This window comes from Ammospiza caudacuta, chromosome 28 (genome assembly GCF_027887145.1).
Source record: "Ammospiza caudacuta isolate bAmmCau1 chromosome 28, bAmmCau1.pri, whole genome shotgun sequence".
NCBI classification, from domain to species: Eukaryota; Metazoa; Chordata; class Aves; order Passeriformes; family Passerellidae; genus Ammospiza; species Ammospiza caudacuta.
In genome coordinates this window covers 2,675,783-2,697,823 of record NC_080620.1, presented here as the reverse complement: position 1 = coordinate 2,697,823, position 22,041 = coordinate 2,675,783, and the positions used below count along the sequence as shown (strand labels likewise).

The 22,041-nt window shown below is 48.5% G+C and overlaps 1 protein-coding gene across 1 annotated transcript in view; it reads right to left on the bottom strand.

Annotated features, from left to right (window-relative positions):
• ADAMTS10 (ADAM metallopeptidase with thrombospondin type 1 motif 10) overlaps positions 1 to 22,041 on the bottom strand; it is a 73,315-nt gene that overhangs the window by 8,509 nt on the left and 42,765 nt on the right. The window contains exons 11-18 of the mRNA XM_058820996.1: positions 20,847 to 20,988; positions 18,242 to 18,349; positions 14,070 to 14,215; positions 12,783 to 12,846; positions 10,631 to 10,733; positions 5,196 to 5,329; positions 2,342 to 2,465; positions 1,137 to 1,217 (exon numbers count right to left, since the gene is read on the bottom strand). Of these exons, the coding sequence (XP_058676979.1) occupies positions 1,137 to 1,217; positions 2,342 to 2,465; positions 5,196 to 5,329; positions 10,631 to 10,733; positions 12,783 to 12,846; positions 14,070 to 14,215; positions 18,242 to 18,349; positions 20,847 to 20,988 (902 nt within the window). The remainder of the gene's footprint in view (positions 1 to 1,136; positions 1,218 to 2,341; positions 2,466 to 5,195; positions 5,330 to 10,630; positions 10,734 to 12,782; positions 12,847 to 14,069; positions 14,216 to 18,241; positions 18,350 to 20,846; positions 20,989 to 22,041) is intronic.

Genomic DNA, 22,041 nt, shown 5'->3' with positions numbered 1-22,041 from the left:
AAATTACTTAAAAAGTAGATAAGCAAGGATGAATAGAACAATGGTCTGTGTATTAACGCTTGTCTAGAATAACTCCCTAAGCTACAGAAAAGTTTATCTAGCCAGATATTAGGAAGTTCTAAGCTTAATAATGGAGCTCTGTGCATTGTGATTTAAGGCTCAGAAGCAGGTGTTGTATTTGAAATAAGCAAGCATTGTTTTAACCAAAGGTACATGTGCTTATAGTGGTTGGATAGAACTACTGTCAATATAGAATATATACTATACAGATATAAATACAGTCAATGTGCTTTTGCTTTGTGTGATTGGTCAAAAAACTTTTAAAGTGAGTTGTAACACTAAGTTCTTGGGATGTGAGCTGGTGGTTGTCATCACCACGTAATGAGACTGATGCTAAAAAACAAAACAGCTCAAGGCACGTCCCCAGCAGTCCCATCCCGTTTGTGATTTGTACAGACTCCAGCCGGTGCTGGAGCTGCTGGGGCCCGGAGCAGGGCTGTGGTTGCCCGGCAGAGTCGCTAGAGGGGGATCGGAGCGTTCGCTCCTGCTCCTGCCTTCCCTCCTAAACCTCCACCGAGCTCCGGGCACCGCTGCCCTGCTCGGGACGCGGGGGATGCTGCGGGAGTGGAGGATGCTCCCTCCATCAGGGATGCCCGAGTGTCAAACACTGTCCTGAGAGCGCAGAAATGCAGAAAGGAGTCCCCACACACCGGGCAGGGAGGGATGGAGGCACCTCCATTGCCAGGAGAATCCTGCTGGTGCCCGGCAGCATCCAGGGAGAGCAGCCTGCCCTGCTCTGCATTGCTCAGGGGACAGGGAGGAAAAAAGGGGAAAGAAAAACCCTCGTGGTGAAAGCAGGGCTGAGCAAGGCTGGAAAACCGAGCCCGAGGAAAATGTGTTTTTAATTCCCAGGATGCCATGAGCTGAGGGATGTGGGGTTTGCTCAAGGTTGTGATGCTAACACAAGACAGGGACACTGGGGGACACACTGCCCTGCTGCCCTCCCCTGCCCCAAATCCCAGCCTGGCACCCCCAAATCCCCATTCCCAGATGCAGTGGGAAGTTCTCCCTGCATTTCCCTGCTAATCCCAGGGACATGGCAGGGCCTGGGTGGGATTTCAGCAGCCCCAGCTCACCCAGGTAGTTGATGGAGAGGTTCAGCTCCCGGATGTCGATGTGCACAGAGCCCTTGGGGATCTGGATCACCTCCTCATAACCTGTGGGACAAGCAGATGAGCAGCATTTTCAGCCTCCAGTCCCAGAGCCAGAGCTGCCCTGGGCTGGATGGGAGCGTGAGCCAACCCCCTTTTCCATGGGGAAATGATGGAAAAAGCATTTTGGGCACCGAAATGGAGCAGGTTTGTACTGGGGGCTCTTGTGGTGGGACTGGGAATGTGCTGTGGAGCTGGGATCAGCCCTGGGGAGCAGGGAAGGGGCTTGGAGCTCTGTGTCAGAGATTTGGGCACCACTGGAGGCTGGGGCACTATAGGAATGTGCCCCTTGTTGATGGAGTGACAAAACTATCCTTTGTCCCCTTAAAAGGGAAATAAGCCCAAAAGTTCCTCTCCTGGATTGAAAAGGCATCTCATAGGACATGAGGACTTCACCTCAAATTTAAGGATAACTAATCAGACAGGAGCCAAAAAGTCCTGCCTGGGCAATTTACTAGAAAAAGAAGAGAACAAAGAAACGAATGGCTTTTGCGAGGTGTTTTACCAGAGCAAGACCCTCTTGCACCTGGCTGGGTTTTTCTCTGCAAAGAGTTTTGTTATTTTGCCTTTAATTAAAACCTTTTTCCCCCCAACACTACCACAGAAGCCATCCTCCTGTTTTATTCCTTCTAAGGTAGCTGAGCTACCTTGATCTCCAAGAGCTGATGAGACTCAAGGAGACCCACATTTCAGGGACCAGGTAACAGCCACCACCCTCTAAACACTTTTAGTTTCCAACACAACCACAGAAGTATTTTATACCTTCTAAGCTAGCTGAGCTATTTTTCAGGGATATCCCCTATTTCAGGGATATCCCATATTTCAGGCAACAGGTAACAGCCACCACCCTCTAAACACTTTTTGTTTCCAACACTACCACAAATCCTGTTGATTTTATGCCTTATAAAGTAGCTGAGCTATCTTGGGTGTGAAATAAATCTCCAAAAGCTGATGAGACCTGGCTCAAAGTGTCCCTTATTTCCCAGCACGGCTTGGCTGGTGGACAGGAGGGATTTGCTGCCTGGTGCCACCCCTTGGGATTGAGCTCTGGGATTTGTCCCTGCCTGTCCCCAGGGCCAGGTGAGGAGGAGGAGGAGGGATTGAGGGTGAGCAGGCCGTTTGTTCCCTACCTCCCTCGGGCAGGGAGTGGTTGAAGACGCCCTCGATGGTCTCGCAGGAGCTGCCATCTCCTCCACACACCCGGCACTTGTCCTCCTTGGAGTCGGAGCCCAGCACCCGGTCACAGCCCACGTGCTGTGGGGAGGAACAGCAGCAATGAGCCAGCCCAGAGAGACCCTGCTGTCCCCTCAGTGTCGCAGACATCTTTTATGAAAAATCTTTTTTTTTAGGATTTTTCCTCCTGAGAAGCTCAGAGGCCTCAGGAACAAAAGGCAAACATTGATTATCTGCTGCTGTGGAATGCAACAGGTGCATCTGTGACTGGTCTCGTGGGGATGTTTGTAATTAATGGCCAGTCATAGTCAGCTGGATCAGACAGAGAGTTCGAGCCACAAACCTTTGTTATCATTCCTTCCTATTCTATTCTTAGCCAGCCTTCTGATGAAATCCTTTCTTCTATTATTTTAGTATAGTTTTAATATAATATATATAATAAAATAATAAATCAAGCCTTCTGAAACATGGAGTCAGATCCTTGTCTCTTCCCTCAACCTGAGACTCCTGTGAACATGGTCACAGAATCCCCCTTTGTTCCACTGCCCCATGGAGACAAACAGAGCCCAGAGATGCAGGAAGGGAGGCAGACAGACACACAGCCTGTCTGTCTGTCTGCCTGCTGGGAGATGTTGGCCACTCCCACAGAGCTTTCTTATAATTAACTTTTACAGCTCCCCCCAGATCCCATTGCAAGGGAAACATCAAAGGGGCTGGGGCTGCACAGGCTGGGGCTGCAGGGATCCATCTGTGAGGCAGGGAGTGCAGAGAGGATGGGAATGTTCCTGCTCCAGGCAGAGAAATAATGGACTTACAGAATGGTTTGGGTGGAAGGGACCTCAAAGCTCATCCCACCCCTGCCATGGCAGGGACACCTTCCACTGTCCCAGGCTGCTCCCAGCCCTGCCCAGCCTGGCCTTGGGCACTGCCAGGGATCCAGGGGCAGCCACAGCTGCTTTGGGAAATCCATTCCAGGGATGGATTCCACAATTCCTGATTCCCAATCTCCCACCCAGCCCTGCCCTGTGGCAGTGGGAGCCATTCCCTGTGTCCTGTCCCTGCAGGCCTTGTCCCCAGTCCCTCTGCAGCTCTCCTGGAGCCCCTTCAGGCCCTGCCAGGGGCTCTGAGGAGTCCCTGGAGCCTTCTCCTGTCCAGGTGAGCAGGCCCAGCTCTCTTAACCCTCCACCCATCCCAGTCTGTGTGAGCAGTTTGAGGGCAACGCTCACATGCCCTGGGGGTCCGTCCTTGTCCCCTCTGCCCACAGGTCTGTCCTTGTCCCCTCTTCCTGGGGATCTCTACCCTGTCCCCTGCCTGGGGCTCTGTCCCTGTCCCCTCTGCCCAGAGATCTGTTCTTGTCCCTTCTGCTCACGGGTCTGTCCTTGTCCCCTGTGCCCTGCAGGTCTGTGCTTGTCCCCTCTTCTTGGGGATCTCTTCTTGTCCCTTCTACCCAGAGGGTCTGTCCTTGTCCCCTCTGCTTGGGGGTCCTTAGGGGTCTGTCCCTGTCCCCCCTGCCCAGATATCTGTCCTTGCACCCCTCCAGTCCTGGGGTCTGTCCCTGTCTCCCATTCCTGGGGGGAGAGTCTGTTCTTGTCTCCCCATTCCAGGGGTCTGTCTCTGTCCCCCCATTCTGGGGGGGTTTGTCCCTGTCCTCCATTCCCAGATATCTGTCCCTGTCCCCCATCCTGGAGGTTTGTCCCTGTCCCCCCTGCCCAGATATCTGTCCTAGTCCCCTCAGCCCTTGGGGTCTGTCCTTGTCCCCTTGTCCCCTGGGGATTCTTCCCCTGTCCCCCATTCCCAGGAGTCTGTCCCTGTCCCCCCAACCCAGAGTCTGTCTTTTTCCTCCATCCTGGCAGTCTGTCCCTGTTCCCCATTCCTGGCAGTCTGTCCCTGTCCCCCCATCCCAGATATCTGTCTGTTGCAGTGTGTCGTAAACTTCCTTCCCCAGGTGTGCCTACACCTCTCTCCCTTCCCCCTCGCCCCCTTGCCGAGTGAGTCCTGTCCATCAGGCCTAACATTCCAGCAAGGCGTCGTGTGGTTGGTCAAGTTCAAAGGATGCCCCTCAGGCCTGGGGGTCATTGGCCTGTCTGGGTGTCCCTTGTCCCTTGAGACCCTGCCCCTCTCACCTGGTTGGTGCTCACCTGTCCCCTCCCCTCCCCCTGTCCCTGAGCTTAAAAGGTGAATCAGACCATGCGGTTGGGATTCTGTTGGAGCAGTTGCTCACGTTCAGACCTCTGTAACCATGGAATAAACCTCTGGATATAAACCCTCCAGCAGAATCCATCCTTTTTCTCTTCACCATCGCCTGAAGCTTTCCTCCTGAGGTAAACAGAGTTCCTAACAAGCCTGGACTTGTTCAGTGCCCAGCTGCAATCTCCAGCAAGCCAAGGTATCTCTGGGGTGATTACACCACAGTTGCTGCCTTTGGCCCAGCAGCGAGGGTCAGACTGGCCCAGGCACTATCTAACTGGTAATATTGGGATTCATATTCCAATATCTGTCCTTGCCCCCCCATTCCCAAGGGTCTGTCCCTGTCCTTGTCCCCTATCCCGGGGGTCTGTCCTTGTGCCCCTTACTTCAGATCTGTCATTGTCCCCATTGTCCTAGGGGCTCTGTCCCTGTCCCTCTATTCCAGGCTTTGTTCCCGTCCCCCCTACCTGGGGGATGTGTCCCTGTCCCCCCACCCTAGGGTCTATCCTTGTCCCCCTGTCCTGGGGTCTGTCCCTGTCCCCTCTGCCCTGGGCTCAGTCCTTGCCCCCCCCATTCCTGGGGTTGTGTCCCTGTCCCCCATGCTAGACCCTGTCCCCATCCCACCTTGCACTCCCCGTTGACGCAGATGTCGTTGGAGTCCTGCCTGCAGGGCGTTCCATCCACCACGGCCGCCGCTCTCTCCGTGTAGAAGTTGAAGCCCTCGGCCAGGCAGTTGAGGGAGCACGCCTTGACACCCCCTGGGGAAGGAGCACAGCTTCAAACGGGGCCAAAAGTGGTGCAGTCACATAGAAAAATCATAAAGGTTCATAAAATCATCATCAAATCAAACCTGCTCTCCTGGAATCAGTAGAAATATTGAATATTCATAAAATGTTCATCAAATCAAACCTCTTCTCTTAAAATCAGTAGAAATATCATAAAATGTTCATCAAATCAAGCCTGCTCTCCTGGAATCAGTAGAAATATTAAATATTCATAAAATGTTCATCAAATCAAACCTACACTCCTGGAATCAGTAGAAATATCATAAAGGCTTCCTAAAATCCTCATAAAATCAAACCTGTTCTCCTGGAATCAGTAGAAACATCAAAAAGGCTTCATAAAAATTGTCATAAAATCAAATCTGTTCTCCTGGAATCAGTAGAAATATCATAAAATGTTCATTAAATCCTCATAAAATCAAACCTGCTCTTCTGGAATCAGTAGAAATTTCATAAAGGCTTCCTAAAATCTTCATAAAATTAAACCTCTTCCCCTAAAATCAGTAGAAATATCATAAAATGTTCATTAAATGTAGCCTGCTCTCCTGGAATCAGTAGAAACATCATAAAGGCTTCATAAAAATTGTCATAAAATCAAATCTGCTCTCCTGGAATCAGTAGAAATATCATAAAATGTTCATTAAATCCTCATAAAATCAGACCTGCTCTCCTGGAATCAGTAGAAATATTGAATATTCATAAAATGTTCATCAAATCAAACCTACACTCCTGGAATCAGTAGAAATATCATAAAGGCTTCCTAAAATCCTCATAAAATCAAACCTGTTCTCCTGGAATCAGTAGAAACATCAAAAAGGCTTCATAAAAATTGTCATAAAATCAAATCTGTTCTCCTGGAATCAGTAGAAATATCATAAAATGTTCATTAAATCCTCATAAAATCAAACCTGCTCTCCTGGAATCAGTAGAAATATTGAATATTCATAAAATGTTTGTCAAATCAAACCTACATTCCTGGAATCAGTAGAAATATCATAAAGGCTTCCTAGAATCCTCATAAAATCAAACCTGTTCTCCTGGAATCAGTAGAAACATCAAAAAGGCTTCATAAAAATTGTCATAAAATCAAATCTGCTCTCCTGGAATCAGTAGAAATATCATAAAATGTTCATTAAATCCTCATAAAATCAAACCTGCTCTTCTGGAATCAGTAGAAATTTCATAAAGGCTTCCTAAAGTCTTCATAAAATTAAACCTCTTCTCTTAAAATCAGTAGAAATATCATAAAATGTTAATCAAATCAAGCCTGCTCTCCTGGAATCAGTAGAAACATCATAAAGGCTTCATAAAAATTGTCATAAAATTAAACCTGCTCTCCTGGAACCAGTAGAAATATTGAATATTCATAAAATGTTCGTCAAATCAAACCTACACTCCTGGAATCAGTAGAAATATCATAAAGGCTTCCTAAAATCCTCATAAAATCAAACCTGCTCTTCTGGAATCAGTAGAAATTTCATAAAGGCTTCCTAAAATCTTCATAAAATTAAACCTCTTCTCAGTAAAATCAGTAGAAATATCATAAATGTTCATCAAATCAAGCCTGCTCTCCTGGAATCAGTAGAAAAATCATGGAGGCTTCATAAAATCATAATTAAATCAAGCCTGCTCTCCTGTAATCAGTAGAAATATCATAAAATGTTCATTAAATGAAGCCTGCTCTCCTGGAATCAGTAGAAAAATCATAAAGGCTTCATAAAATCTTAACAAAATCAAGCCTGCTCTCACAAACAACTTTTCCTGCAGGTACATACCAGGTTAGAGTGACCAATCAATACAAAATAACAATTTGTTCCTAGTCAATAAATTGCCAAGAAAGCTACTGACCAATTGGAGTCACACAGGAGATCTGTAAAATGGTATAAAAGGGAGAATAAAGAATTTATTCTTTTGTGAATAAAGAATGGGATTTTTTTTTCCACCAAGAAGAAAACGGAATCTGTGTGATTTATTTCCATAAGAAAGGATGCAGAAAACCATGAGGATGCCCCTGGAGGAGGGAGCCAGGCCCTTGAACTGGACACATACCCTGGATTTTCTGAACCCCTGGTGTGGCTTGAGGATGAAGGAGAAGGATCTTCAAATTACATCTGAAATTTCTGTATTTTCCTATATTTTCACCCAAATATCCAGATGAAGTACCTGGGAGCGGGATGTGGCTCCAGCAGAGCATTCTCTGCCTGCTGCCACGGGATTTTCTCAACCCCTGGTGTGGTTTGTGGCATTTGCTGCCTTCACTGAGCATCCCAGGAGACCCAGCAGGAGCCTGGCAGAGGTGCCTGAGCTGCTCCTGATCCCTGTGCCAGAGCTGGGGAAGCACCTTGGATGGGAGCAATGGGAATGTGCAAAAGGGAAACTCAATATAGGACATCAAAGGAGTAAAAGGAGGGGAGGGGAGGGGGCCCAGCTGTGCCGGAGCAGCTGGAGGGGAAGAGAGAGCAAAGCTGGGAGAGGGAGGAGCAGGAGGAGACACGAGAGGGGAATTCAGCAGCTTGGAGGCATTTTCTGGAGCAGGATGCCTGGGCAAGCCCCTGGAGAAGCAGCTGCTGAGCAGGGGGAGCTCAGCAAAAGTGCTGTGCCAAATTGCTCCATGTGGGATGAGTGAAAATGGTCCTGCAGTTTGTCCTGTCTCAGGGTTTCTGATTAAAACTGCAGGATTTTCTTTCAATTTTGCATGTGTGAAAATGGTCCTTCAGTTTGTTCTGTCTCAGGGTTTCCCATTAAAACTGGAGGATTTTCATTCAATTTTGCCTGTGTGCTATTTGGAAGGTGTCTAAAAATTGGAGGGTTAGGGTCTGCAAATGAGCTATTCTTAAAATTAAAGACATCAACCTCATCTTAGGATTTTAGCTTTTATATTTGTAATCTATTTGTAATCCTGCAATTCTATAGTATATAACTCCAAACTCCACACACAGTGTGAGCTGCTGCTTTCCCAGTTTGGGCAGACACAACAATTCCTCTCCAGGCCTGGCATTCAAGGACACCTCACTGCCTCAGGCCCCAGAAATAGAAATAAAAGTGAACTGGGGAGAGCAAACTGGGGGTCAATGACTTCATTACCTGAAACTGTAATTGGGACATTAACCCCCCCCATATGCAAATAGAACCAAATATCTGGATGAAGTTCCCTCAGAGGGAGTAATCCCTACCCAATATCCCATCTATCCCTGCCCTCTGGCAGTGGGAGCCATTCCCTGTGTCCTATCCCTCCAGACCTTGCTAAAATTCTGTTTATTTCCAGTCCCCTTTAGGCACTGGACACAAACCAGATCTCCCAGTTTTGAGAGAGAGCCCAAACTTGTCCAAAGTTGTTCCCTGCTCCATGGTTCTTTTCCTTTTCCTTTTCCTTTTCCTTTTCCTTTTCCTTTTCCTTTCCTTCTTTGACTCTGAATAAACAAAATTAAAATGCTCCTAATGACCCACAGCCACTGTGGGAAGAGGAGATGAAGCTCCCAAATCCCTTCCACACAAGGTCAGCACTGCCAGCCTCCCACCAGGGGAGGTTTCATCACTCATTTTGTGGCAGAGGAAGCTGAAGCACAGAGAGAGGAAGGGGCTCTTTATGAAAGCCAAAAATCCCTGTAAGGGTCAGATGACACCTCAAGGGTGATGTCCAGCTGGCCAGCCCAGCCCTGGGCCATGCCTGGGGAGGAGAGAGGTCTGAGCCAGGGGTGTCTCCCAGTCTGACATCCATTGAGGTCTCGGGGTGACTTTACAGCTTCCCAAAATTTTATTCCATTTTTATTGATCCATGCCCTGCAGCCTCAGCACAGCTGCTCCAGATGCAGGAGCCCCGCTGGGAGCTGGGCTTGTTTGCACAGCTGGGAAGGATTTCCCCAGCCCAGTTCATTAACTGCACCGAGGAGATGAGCTGTTTGTTCCTCCTCATTATTGAGAGATTTGTGCCACAGAGCCTCCTCCAGAGCCTTCTGCAGGACCCAGGGCTGACCTCAGGAAGAGGGAAGTGCTGCTCTTTGAAGGATCCATCAGATCCCATCCCTTCTCCTGCTCAGGAAGCTTTCCCTGCCTGCTCTGTCTCCTCGCCAGTGAGTTCCTATTTTAGGTCGGAAATGGGGCTGTGTGTTCTATTCTCATCTGTCAGAGCTGGGGCAGTTCTCTGCTGTTGATGGGGCAGTTTTTTCTTTATCTCCCCCACAGCCAACCCTCCCTCCAGGAGATCTCTGCTGTCCATGGCCACTGAGTGTCCCTGCAGGGCTGATCCAATCCCAGCATCCGCCCAGGGGAGGAGCCAAGCATTCCTACCTGGATCCAATCTGAGGTTTGGGACACCAGAACAGCCTTTCCACTGGATACCCAGAGGGAGCCCAGGCCCATCTCCAGCAGCCCTGGAGCTGCAGAGGAAAACTCCCCCCTTGTGCAGGATCCCTGCTCCAGCAGAACCTCACAGGGTTTGTGTTCCCAGCCCCTCTCCAGCCTCATTGCCTCTTTGGGCACATTCAAGGATCTCAACGTCCTTCCTAAACTGAGGGGCCAGAACTGGACACAGCACTCAAGGTTTGCCCTCACCAGTGCCTGGTACAGGGGCAGAATGACCTCCCTGCTTCTGCTGGTCACACCATTCTTGATCCAGGCCAGGAGCCGTTGGCCTTCTTGGCCACCAGGGCACACTGCTGGCTCATGCTGTTGACCAGTACCCCCAGGTCCCTTCTAGCCAGGGCATTGTCCAGCCACACCACCCCCAGCCTAGAGCACTGTTGTCACAGACATGTTTTATGAAAAAATCCTTTCATTGGGATATTTTCTCCTGAGAAGCTGGGAAGTTTCATCTTCTCCATGTTTTGCTGCTTTGGAATGTGATTTGGAGAACTGTTTACCCAGCATGTGAATTGTTTTTACTTGATGACCAATGACAGCCACCTGTGTTGAGGCTGTGAGAAGTGACAAGATTTCCTTCCTTTTCCTTTTCCTTTTCCCTGTTCCTTTTCCTTTCCTTGAAATTTCCTATGAAATCCTTTTCTTCTATTCTTTTAGTATCATTTTAATATATCATTTTCTTTTAATATAACATATATCATAAAATAATAAATCAGTCTTCTGAATCATAGAACCAAGAGTCTCATCTCTTCCCTCATCCTGGGACCCCTGCGAGCACCACCACATCCTGCCTTACTCCGAGAAAGGAGTTTCAGAAGCCTTCAGGGTTCTGAAGGAGCCCCTTTGAGGGGGTTTCAGCATTTTTACCACCCTGCCCTGTGACAGCAGAGGAGCCCAGCCCCAGCAGCCCCAGCTCACCTCCCCGGTAGGTTTTCCAGGTGTAGTACTTCCCTCGGAAGGGCACGCTGTCGAACTCGGCGCACTGCAGCTCTCGGAAATCCTGCGAGCCCGGTGGGCAGTCCTGTGGGCACAGAGCCATGGGTCAGTGTGGGGATGGGGAGGGACCAGCCCTGGGGACAGGGACATCAGCCCTGACAGTGGGGCATGGCCACCAGCTCCCTGGGGACAGGGACATCAGCTCTGATACAGGGCACTGCCACCAGCTCTAAGCAACAGGGCATTGCCATCAGCCCCTCGGGGACAGGGACATCAGGCCTGACATGGCGCATGGCCACCAGCCCTTTGAGGATGGGGATGCCAGCTCTGGCAGCCAGGCACTGTCACCAGCCCCTGGGGACAGGGACATCAGCTCTGACAATGGGACACTGCCACCAGCTCTGATGCTGGGCACTGCCACCAGCCCCTTGGGGACAGGGACACCAGCCCCTCGGGGACAGGGACACCAGCCTTAATAACGGGCCACTGCCACCAGCCCCTGGGGACAGGAACATCAGCCCTGACAATGGGGCACTGCCACCAACTCCTTGGGGACAGGGACACCAGCCTGTCAGGGACAGGGATATCAGCCCTAACAATGGGACACTGCCACCACCTCTGGCAACTGGACACTGCCACCAGCCCCTCAGGGACAGGGACATCAGCCTTGGCAACTGGGCACTGCCACTAGCCCCTTGGGGACAGGAACACCAGCTCTGACACTGGGGCACTGCCACCAGCTCCTCAGGGACCCCCGCCCCTTGGGGACAGGGACATCAGCCCTGACACTGCTACACGGAGGCAGGACAGTCCCTCCTGCAAAGCCAGACACGATTTGAACACCAAGAGCACGAGGAGGGGCCCCAGGAGCTCTGCCTGATCTGTGACCCTGGGGAGCCATCCCCCAAACCCAGGAAAGCAACAGGACCCCTCTGTTTCCCTCTCCAGCAGCCCGTGGGTGTTAAAGCTGCAATCCCCAGGTCCCAAGCTCCTCTGAGCATCCCCTCAGCACAGATTTTTCTGTAAATCTTTGAGGTTTAACCCTCATCCCTGGGAAGCAGAGTATGACCCAGCCTCACCTGAGCAGCCTGGGAGAAGCAGAGCTGGAATTCTCCCTCTCCCCTCCTTTCCCTCCTTATCTTTGGGCCCCTCTGGATGCCGAAGCCCCGCAGGTCCGTGCAGCCCCCCCGCCCCCGGAGCCGGCTCCCACACCTGCCTGGTCCTGCCCGGAATTCCCCATTGCGGGATCGCTGCCGGCTCACCCCGCCCTGCCTCCTCCTCCTCCTCCTCCTCCTCCCACGGCTGCACAGAGAACCCCGCAGCTGGGTGGAGAGGGCTCATCCCACCTGGGCAGGGCTGATCCTGACCACAGAGGGCTCATCCCAACCAGAGAGGGCTCATCCCAGTTGGAGAAGGCTCATGCCATCTGGACTGGGCTCATTCAACCCGGTGAGGGCTCAACTCAAACTGGACAGGGCTCATCCCACTTGGGGAGGGCTCATCCCATCTGGAAAGAGCTCATCCTACTGGGAGAGGGCTCATCCCACTGAGACACAGCTCATCCCCACCAGAGAGGGCTCATCCTACTGAGACAGGGCTGATCCCAACCCAGACAGGGCTGATCCCATTTGGAAAGGGCTCAACCCAATTCCAACAGGGCTCATCCCAACCAGAGAGGGCTCATCCTACTGAGACACAGCTCATCCCAATGAGAGGGCTCATTTAATCTGACCGGGGCTCATCTGACCTGGATAGGGCTGATCCCACCTGGAGAGGGCTTATCCCAGTTGGAGAAGGCTCATCCCATCTGGACAGGGCTCATTCAATCCTGACAGGGCTCATCCCACCTGGACAGGGCTGATCCCATTTGGAGAGGGCTCAACCCAATCCAGACAGGGCTCATTCAACCTGGAGAGGGCTCAACCCAATCTGGACAGGGCTCATCCCAACCAGACAGGGCTCATCCCATCCAAAGAGGGCTCATCCCAATCCAGACAGGGTAGATCCCAACCCAGATAGGGCAGATCCCATTTGGAGAGGGCTGATCCCAACCTGCACAGGGCAGATCCCCCTGGACAGGGCAGATCCCCCTCCTCCATCCCTCCATCCCTCCCATCCCCGCTGCCCCACTCACATCAGTGTTGCAGGAGCGGTAGCGTTTCCTCTCTCCCAGGCAGTACTTCCCTCCGATGGTGGGCCTGCCAAAGAGGAAGGAGGTTTGTGAGACTGTGACATAGATAGACAAGAAGAGTCTCACATGGTTTGTGAGACTGTGACGTAGATAAGAACTGATAAACATCTGAGTCCCAACAAGAAATACCACACATTTAATCCCAACCCTGGCAAAAAGAAGTTACGACTCCCCATCCATCCAGCCTCTGCTCTAGCTCAGCCTTCCCAAGGCACCACAGGCACCTGGATGTGCCTCCCCACAAACACAAGGGGTTTGGGACACGGCAGGGCTGTGGTGACAGGGCCACCCCCACATATGGATGCCATGGGACAGACAGAGAGAAACGGTGAGCGTTTCTCACAGCGGCTTGGGAGAAGTTTTATGGAGCTGGAAAGATGTGATTATTTCTTGACTATAAACAATTTGCAGGTGGTGTTTTTCTACTTTACTTTTTTGTTCCTCTCAAGTGTAGGAGTGTTGGGGGGTAGGACGGTGGGGACGGATGGAGATGAGAGATCTCTGAAGCCAGGTAATGGAACTTGGGGTTTATTGCAAAGGGCCTGGGTGCAGGGCCCTGCTGGGAGCTGCCAGCCACAGCTCAGAGCAGGCCCGAGAGAGACAGAGTGGTAAAGAAGATGAGAGGGTAAGAGAGTAAAAGGGTGAGTGAGGTTCCCATTCCAATACAATAAATCTTCTTCTGTGTTGAATATTCTAATTCTCACTAACCAATCTAGTACAATATACAAATCTTATAACATTTCCATACAGCCTATAAGAATCACTACATTACCACACTGTGTTACATTTTAAACCCTAAAAACTCCTCTTTGGGCCCCTTCTGCCAAGCTGGCAGGGTCTGCTCTGACCCTTGGAGATGCCTGCAAGCAGAGGGTGTTGTTCCATCAAAAGGGGATTACCTTCAGCCAGCCACACCATTGTTTTCCAGTTGTTCAGTAACTGAGGGATCTCAAAGCTTGCTTTCATTTCAATCTCGCTTATAGTTTCTATATTCTCAAAATCTTTTGCCAGACAATCATATTTATAAGGCTTTCCGTTTCATCTTCCCCAACACTCGAGGACAGTGCGTGAGAAAGATGTTTCTATTAGTTAGCCAATAGAATAGAATCTATTGTACCGCTCTATAAAAACTGTGCGGTTCTTTTGAATAAACCCTTCTTCGCCTTTTCTACCATCCCGGCCCTCTCCTGTTCCTGCCCTGATCCCAGCCCACGAGTGACCCCCGCGTACCTGGGGCTGTCGCAGTGGCGCACGGACGAGGAGACGCCGCCGCCGCACGTCCGGCTGCACTCGCCCCACGATGACCACGAGCCCCAGGCTCCGTCCACGCCCTCCGGCCGCGTCCCGAAGGGCACACACTCCCTCTTGTAGCACCACTGCGGGGACACAGAGCTTGGGACACCTCGGCAATGGGACCCTATCGGAATTCAGTGCATCCCTCCGGGTGTCCAGAGTTGTTGAGGACCCCGTCGGGCACGCAGCCCAGAGCACCTGCAGATTTGATTTTGACCCCTGGAGCAAGTTACCAGCTTTGTATGAGGACCTGAAAGTCACAGAAGTTTAAATAGCATAATAATAAAATGATCACAGGGTGAAAATGTAGATTTAAGGCTTTTTAGAATGGGAGTTATGGGGACAAGATGGAGGAACTTGGGCGTGCCCAGTCCTTCTTCTTCTTCTTTTTGTTCTCCATTTTCTGCAGTGATGTTGGCCCTTTGGGATTGGTTTAGAGTAGAAGTGCACTGTCTAACACAGGTGATGGGTATTAGGAATTAAGTGTAAATATGTTATAGGTAGTTTGTAGTATAAAAAGACAACACAGAGAGTGCCTGTGGCTGCCCTACTGAGCAGACCTCGGCTGGGCAGAAAGAAAATTTTATAGATAAGAATTAATAAACAACTTCAAGACCGAAAACTGAAGAGTCCAAACTTGTTCTTCAGACATGTGGGCTGAAGCAGAGACATCCTGCACATCTTGGGGGGGATCCTCCTGCCAGAACCTCCATGGGGCCAGTGCAGGGCTGGGATCTGCTTTGGTCCTGAGGAATTTGAGCTTGGAGCTGCTCAGTTCTCCAAGGCAAAGGGTGCTTGCCTTTCCTTGGGGTCCGTGGAATCAGTGTCCCCAGCCGCTGTGGTACCATCCACTGGCAAGGGGTCACATCCCAAATGTGGTCCAGAGCAGCTGTGGCTGCCCCTGGATCCATGGAAGTGTCCAAAGCCAGGTTGGACATTGGGGCTTGGAGCACCCTGGGCTGTGGAAGGTGTCCCTGCCCATGGATGAGGTTTAAGGTCCCTCTCAACCCAAACCAGTTAGGGATTCTTTTCTAAAGATTTCCTATAAAAACCCTCGGCAGAGTTCCAGGTGATCTTGGGTTGGAGCTGCTGCTGCTGGGCAGGGCCAGGATCCCTGGGGGACATGGCCACAACGACTGCCAGGACAGAGTGAGTTTTGTTTGTACTGAGAGCTCAGGTTTGTGTGGTTTGTGTGCCCAAAATGTCCAGATCAGCAAAGAGCTCGAGTTCAAATAAAGTTTAAATTGTAATATCAGAGTTGTTGTGTCATCGTTCTGCTGAGGATCTTTAAAGAATCCTGTCCCTGTCCTACTGGGAGACAGATGCTCATGGAAATTTGCCTATGAAATTTTTCCCTCATGCCTGGCACGTGTCCCACAGCCCCTGGAGTCCCCAGCATGGGAGGGTGGGACGGTGCCAGAGCCGCCCGGGCGCGGTGCCGGACACGGAGCCCCGGGGGCTCAGATAATCCCAGGAAGGAAGAAAGCTCTGTGTGCTCCTTCCAGGGGCTGGGAACCCACCCTGGAGCTGCTGGCACAGCCTCTCCCTGCTCCTCCCGAGCCAGCTCTGCATGGGCAGCCGGGAAAAATGCATGGTGTCTTCCCAGGAATCCCAGCTCATGATCCCTGGGAGCACCGGAGCCTCTCCAAAGGGGGATCCCATGTGGAGGAGATACTCCACAATATTCCCACAGCCTGGGAATAGCTTCAATAAACCCTGGGGGCCCTTCCCTTCCCTTCCCTTCCCTTCCCTTCCCTTCCCTTCCCTTCCCTTCCCTTCCCTTCCCTTCCCTTCCCTTCCCTTCCCTTCCCTTCCCTTCCCTTCCCTTCCCTTCCCTTCCCTTCCCTTCCCTTCCCTTCCCTCTGAACAACCCTGGTTAAAAAGCAGTTACAAAGTTGGGGGAAAGGGATGATTAAAAGTGAGAAAAACTGGGAAAAAGGAGGAAAAAATGCCCCTGTGGGTTCTTGGGGTAAGACAGGTGAAGCCTTAACAACCACAGGAGATTGATTATTAAAAAAAAAAAAAGGGATCTGGGAGGAGGAAATTCCCAGAGGTTTGGGATGTGGGTACAGCAGAGCTTGGCTCAGCCTTCCCCCACACTGGCTGGCAGAGCACAGGAATTTTCTCTCTCCTTAAATATTTCATACTTTAAATTCCCTGATATTTCTGTCTGCTCTCCCCAGGGCAAAGGGAGAAGCCAGGGAAGACCTTGGAGAGCTGCTCCAGCCAAGGGCTGAGGTCTGGGGCTCACCCCAGCAGCTCCAGCTGGGAACAATACAGAAACTTAATATAAAAGTGTATTCTTCTTAATATAAAAATATCTTCTTCCACCCAAGGCCATCAAATCACTTCCAAATAATGAATGGATCCAAAAGGGTAAGCACAGGGAGGTAACTGGGGGTTCAAAGGGAGCCAGAATCCTCACAGGGAGCAGCTCCCACAAATCCTGGGGGCTGTGACTGCTTCATTTCCCTTCCCTCAAGGCTTTTGAAGAAGTCTGGTAAAAAAGCAGCCACAAAGTGAGGGAAAAGGATATTGAAAAGTGGGAAAAGCTGGGAAAAAGCCATGACTAGGAGGGAAAAAATGCCATAATCCCTGTGAGTGTGCAACCCCAGGAGCTGTCTGCTGCTCTTTGTCCCAGTTCCCAGCAGAACTAAAATGAAAATAATCATGGATTTGTCAGAGCCATGCACACCAACTCCTCCAGCTTCCTAAGGATTTGAAATGTTTCTTGGGAATTACTTTTTTTCTAGTGGAATGGAGAATGTCCCAGCCCTGATTCTCCATTGTTTCTGTGTGCAAAGGCTCTTTGTCTGAGCAGTGCATTCACTTTGTACTGGGGAAAATGGGTGTAGGAGGAGCAGGGAGTGAAGCAATCAAGGCAAAATTCATGGTCAGGGAAAATCCTGCCCTCTCCTCCCAGCTGAGGGTAAAAAAAACAAAGTTTCATCATAGCCAGTTTTTCCCAAGTTCCTCTGAAAGCAAAAATCTGGGGGGGGGAAAAAAATCCCTTTTCTCAGACCAGCCAGGAGATCCCAGGAGACCTGAGGACAAGGTGTTCATTTAAGGACATGGCATTCCATGACAGTCTGTTCCTCCTGAAGAAGAAGGAGGAAATTTCCAATCCATGGAAAACTTGCTGCCTTTCAGGAGCAGCGTGTCCTGTCAGAGGTTATCCAGGAAATGTTAAACAGGTTCAGTTTCAGTGACAGAAACTGGGATGGGCAGCAGAGCCTGAGCTGCCACAGCTGCTTGAGGTCACCTTGCTGTGCCTCAGGGGTGGCACCAAGGAGGATTTTGCTGGAGTAGGGATTTCCCATTCCGTATTCAATATTCCACATTCTACATTCTCCATTTTATATTCTACACTCCACTTTTCACATTCCACTTTCCACATTCTATTTCCCATATTCCACATTCCTCTTTCCACATTCCATATTCCATAATATCACATTCCATATTCCACGCTCCACATTCCATATATCACATCCCACATTCCACTTTTCACATTCCACTTTCCACATTCTATTTCCCATATTCCATATTCCACATTCCATATATCACATTCCATATTCCACACTCCACATTCCACTTTCCACATTCCATATATCACATCCCACATTCCATTTTTCATATTCCACTCTCCACATTCTATTTTCCATATTCCACATTCTATTTTCCATATTCCATATTCCACTTTCCACTCTCCATATTCCATATTCCACATTCCACTTTCCACTCTCCGTATTCCATATTCCACTTTCCGTATTCCATATTCCACTTTCCGTATTCCATATTCCATACTCCACGTTCCACTTTCCAATTTTCATATTCCACATTCCACATTCCATATTCCATACTCCACATTCCACATTCTAGCCCTGTGCAAGCTGAGTTCTGAGCTGGACCTTGGGGTGATTTCTGAGCTCCTTGGCCCATCCCAGCCTCCCTCCAAGGGCAGCTCTGCCCTATGGGATCAAGGCTGGGCTGGCTGCTGGCTGCTCCCAAACCAACCCCACATCCCCAGCACAAACAATAATCCCATTTTTGCTGGAAAAGGGACCCAGCCCATCCCTGCCAGCTGCCTGCAGTGCCCAGGGCTGCCTTACCCCCTTGTCGATGGTGTTGGTTTGGCAGATGGTACCCTCGGCGGCGGGGATGCTGTTGGTGATGCAGCGGTTGCTTTTGCTCAGACACCAGAGCTCACTGCACACTTCCTGCAGATGGGGAGGAAGGGAGAGGCAAAGAAACAAAACCCAGATTAGGATTGGCTTGTGCCAGGGAGGCACCAGCTGGGTGGGACACAGGGACATGGGGACACTGAGTGTCTTCAGCGTGGTGGGGACAGTGTGAGGTCAAACCCTGCCAGCTGCAGCCACACCAAAGCCACTGAGAGCTGTCCCCTGCTCTACACTTGCAAACTAAGCACAAGCGCCTAAGCAAAGTTTATTTTTTTCTAGTTTAAGTTTTTTTTCTAGTTTTAATTTTTCTAGTTTAGTTTTCTCTAGTTTACTTTTTTCCTTCCTTGTGGAGGAAAAAATTAAACTAGGAACAAGTTTCAGAGGATGAGCTTACAGAAAAGAGTATACTTCAGAAAAATAGAACTATAAAAATACATTGTAGTAAGATCATAAAGAGTAATTTAAAATAATTAGCTTTAAAGTATTTACAATATAGTGTAGCAAAAACTGATAAGCCAAGAAATGCTTATAATATATTGTAATTAAGAAATAGCTTCTGATAGTAATAACAAATTATAATGCTATATTAAGTTATATATTATACATAATATAATATATATTATGATTTATATATTATTTATCTAGATTAGATATAATGTTATATATTATATATTTCTATATTATTTTATATATTAAATATAACATATATAATATAATATAATATAATATAATATAATATAATATAATATAATATAATATAATAATTTTTATATTATTCCTCTATATTTATATTAAATATAAACTATCCATATCATTTCACCCTTCTCATGAGACTAAAAATAGATTAAAAGCTTTTAAAATGCCAGTAAGTTATCCCATGTCTAAGTCAAAAAAACCCCTGCTAATCCAACAGAACAATCAAACCACAGAAAATAAAAGTTCAAACCAATATCAACACCTTACAAGATTTACAACAGCTTTTAAGAGAAATCAATTAAATCAGATCTATTTTAAAAATTACAAATAATGAACTTACTCCACTTTTAAACTGATTTAGAGGGGACTGTAACATCAAATCTCCTAAAACTTTAACATTTAAGGCTCAAAAAACCCCTTCTGGCTGTGGAGGTTCCTCAGGCTCAGATGGCAGAGCTGACTCCAGCCAGCCCATGCCACCTCTCCTTTGTGTCACCTTGGTGACACCTGAGCTAATCCCACCTGTCCTTATCTGTGTTGTGGTTTTTCACAAACAGGATGGGACTGCTGGGATAAAATAAATAAATAAAACTTCCTGGAGTTTTATTGTGGCATAAGATAAGATGGTGAAGGGTTTATAATGAAACTTCCACAAACACAGGAGGGTTTGATCTGCAGCCTTGGAAGAAGCTTGGATTGATGTAAAAATACAATACACAGGCATTAAGCAGAAAAATCATAAATTTATGTTCCTAAAGTTGTAAGTAAGAATACGCTTTAAGTGAAATTGTATTGGTAAGATGGTGAAAGGTTTATAATGTAGGAAGGAAACTGTATTGATAAAGTGGTGAAGGGTTTATAATTAAATTCCCACAGACATGGAAGGATTTGTTCTGCAGCCTTGGAAGAAGCTTGGATTGATGTAAAAATACAATACACAGGTATTAAGCAGAAAAATCATAAAATTATGTTCCTATAGTTATAAGTAAGAATTAGCTTTAAGTGAGAAACTATTGATAAGATGGTGAAGGGTTTATAATGTAGGAAACTGTATTGATAAAATGGTGAAGGGTTTATAATGTAGGAAAATGTATTGATAATATAGTGAAGGGTTTATAATGAAACTTCCACAGTCACAGGAGGGTTTGATCTTGGAAGAAATTTGGATTGATGTAAAAATACAATACATAGACATTAAGCAGAAATAAATAAGGGTTGTAAGTAAGAAACTATTGGTAAGATGGTGAAGGGTTTATAATGTAGGAAAATGTATTGATAAGATGGTGAAAGATTTATAATGTAGGAAACTGTATTGCTAAGATGCTGAAGGGTTTATAATGTAGGAAACTGTTGATAACATGGTGAAGGGTTTATAATGTAGGAAAATGTATTGATAAGATGCTGAAGGGTTTATAAGGGTGTGGTTGTATAGAATAAGTTAAGAGTTTAGAAGTTATAATAGAAGCATGTGTGTGCAAGTGAGACAGAAGCCACTGGACAAAAGCATCCACAGTGCAGCAGAAGTAAAGGTGATAGGTTAGAAAAGCAAAATAAGTTCTGTGGCAACTGTCTATTGGTTTAGAAAGTTATATATTGTCTTGTAAGGAAACCACTTAGAGCTATGGCTGACTGCTTGCTGCTCTAAAATCTCACATCCTCTGAGCCTGATGTTCATCTGAGCAATAAATCGTTCTTAGCTTGAAAATAGCCCCATCCCTCCATTTCTAGGGGTGCCAATGACAGATGTGGGCAGCAGGCACAGCCCCATGGACCTCTCCTTGCCCCACGCCCCCTCCCACAGCCCTGGAACCGATAGTAAAGCAGGAAGGCTCTCTACCCCGTATTTACACTGGCGGGATTTGACTCCGTACTGGAAGCGGCACTGCTCGTCGGCATCGTAGGCCTGGCCCGGGGCCACCGTGGGGTAGATGAAATCCTGCTTGGGAGGAGCGTTGTTCAGGCACAGTCCCATCCCCGAGCTGGAAACACAGGGGGACAATCAGAGCTGAGAAAGATGAGGAGAGAGAGAGAAGCTGAGGTGGGGGAGCAGCAGGTGTTAGTCCTGGCTTTGCTGGGCTGAACTTTGTCGCAGACATCTTTTATGGAAAATCCTTTCCTTAGGATTTTTCCTCCTGAGAAGCTGAGAGGCCTCAGGAAAAAAATGTAAACAATGATTATCTGCTGCTGTGGAATGCAACAGGTGGATCTTTGATTGACTTACATTTGTTGTTTCTAATTAATGGCTAATCACAGCTTATCTGGCTCAGACAGAGAGTCGAGCCACAAACCTTTGTTATCATTCCTTTCTATTCTCTTCTTCATTAGCCTTCTGATGAAATCCTTTCTTCTATTCTTTTAGTACAGTTTTAATGTAATATATATCATAAAATAATAAATCAAGCCTTCTGAAACATGGAGTCACATCCTCGTCTCTTCCCTCATCCAAGAACCCCTGTGAACACCATCACAGATCTTGGCTTCTTGAGGGGATAAATTTGGGTCTGCTCTGGGTGTGGAAAGTGCTCTGAAATCCTTCCCAGGCTGGGAAGAACATCCTGGTTCTGAGGTAACTCTGGAAGTGTTGATCTGAGGGTTCATAGAAACCTGGAACATCCTGAGCTGGGAGGCACCCACAGGGATCATCTCCACTTACTGAAAATTATCACAGCTCTTAAAATTCCCAGATGGCATCATCACTGGGCAGAGGTGGACAGAGGAGCCCAAATGAATATCCTGAGCTGGAAGGGACCCTCAGGGATGATCAGTGCAGCCCCATCCCTGCACAGCCACCCCAACACCCCCACCTGAGCACCCCTGGGAGCTCCTGCAGCTCTGGCAGCCTTGGCACCATTCCCTGGGCAGCCTGGGCAGTGCCCAGCACCCTCAGGGGGCAGAACCTTGCCCTGAGCTCCATGCCAAGGCCTGGCACAGCTCCAGCTCTTCTGCAGAGTATTGCCAGCCCAGGTTGTCCCCAAGGTGAGTGCCCAGGCAGGTGTGCCCAGGTGGGCACTGTGTGGGCAGAGGTGCTGGTC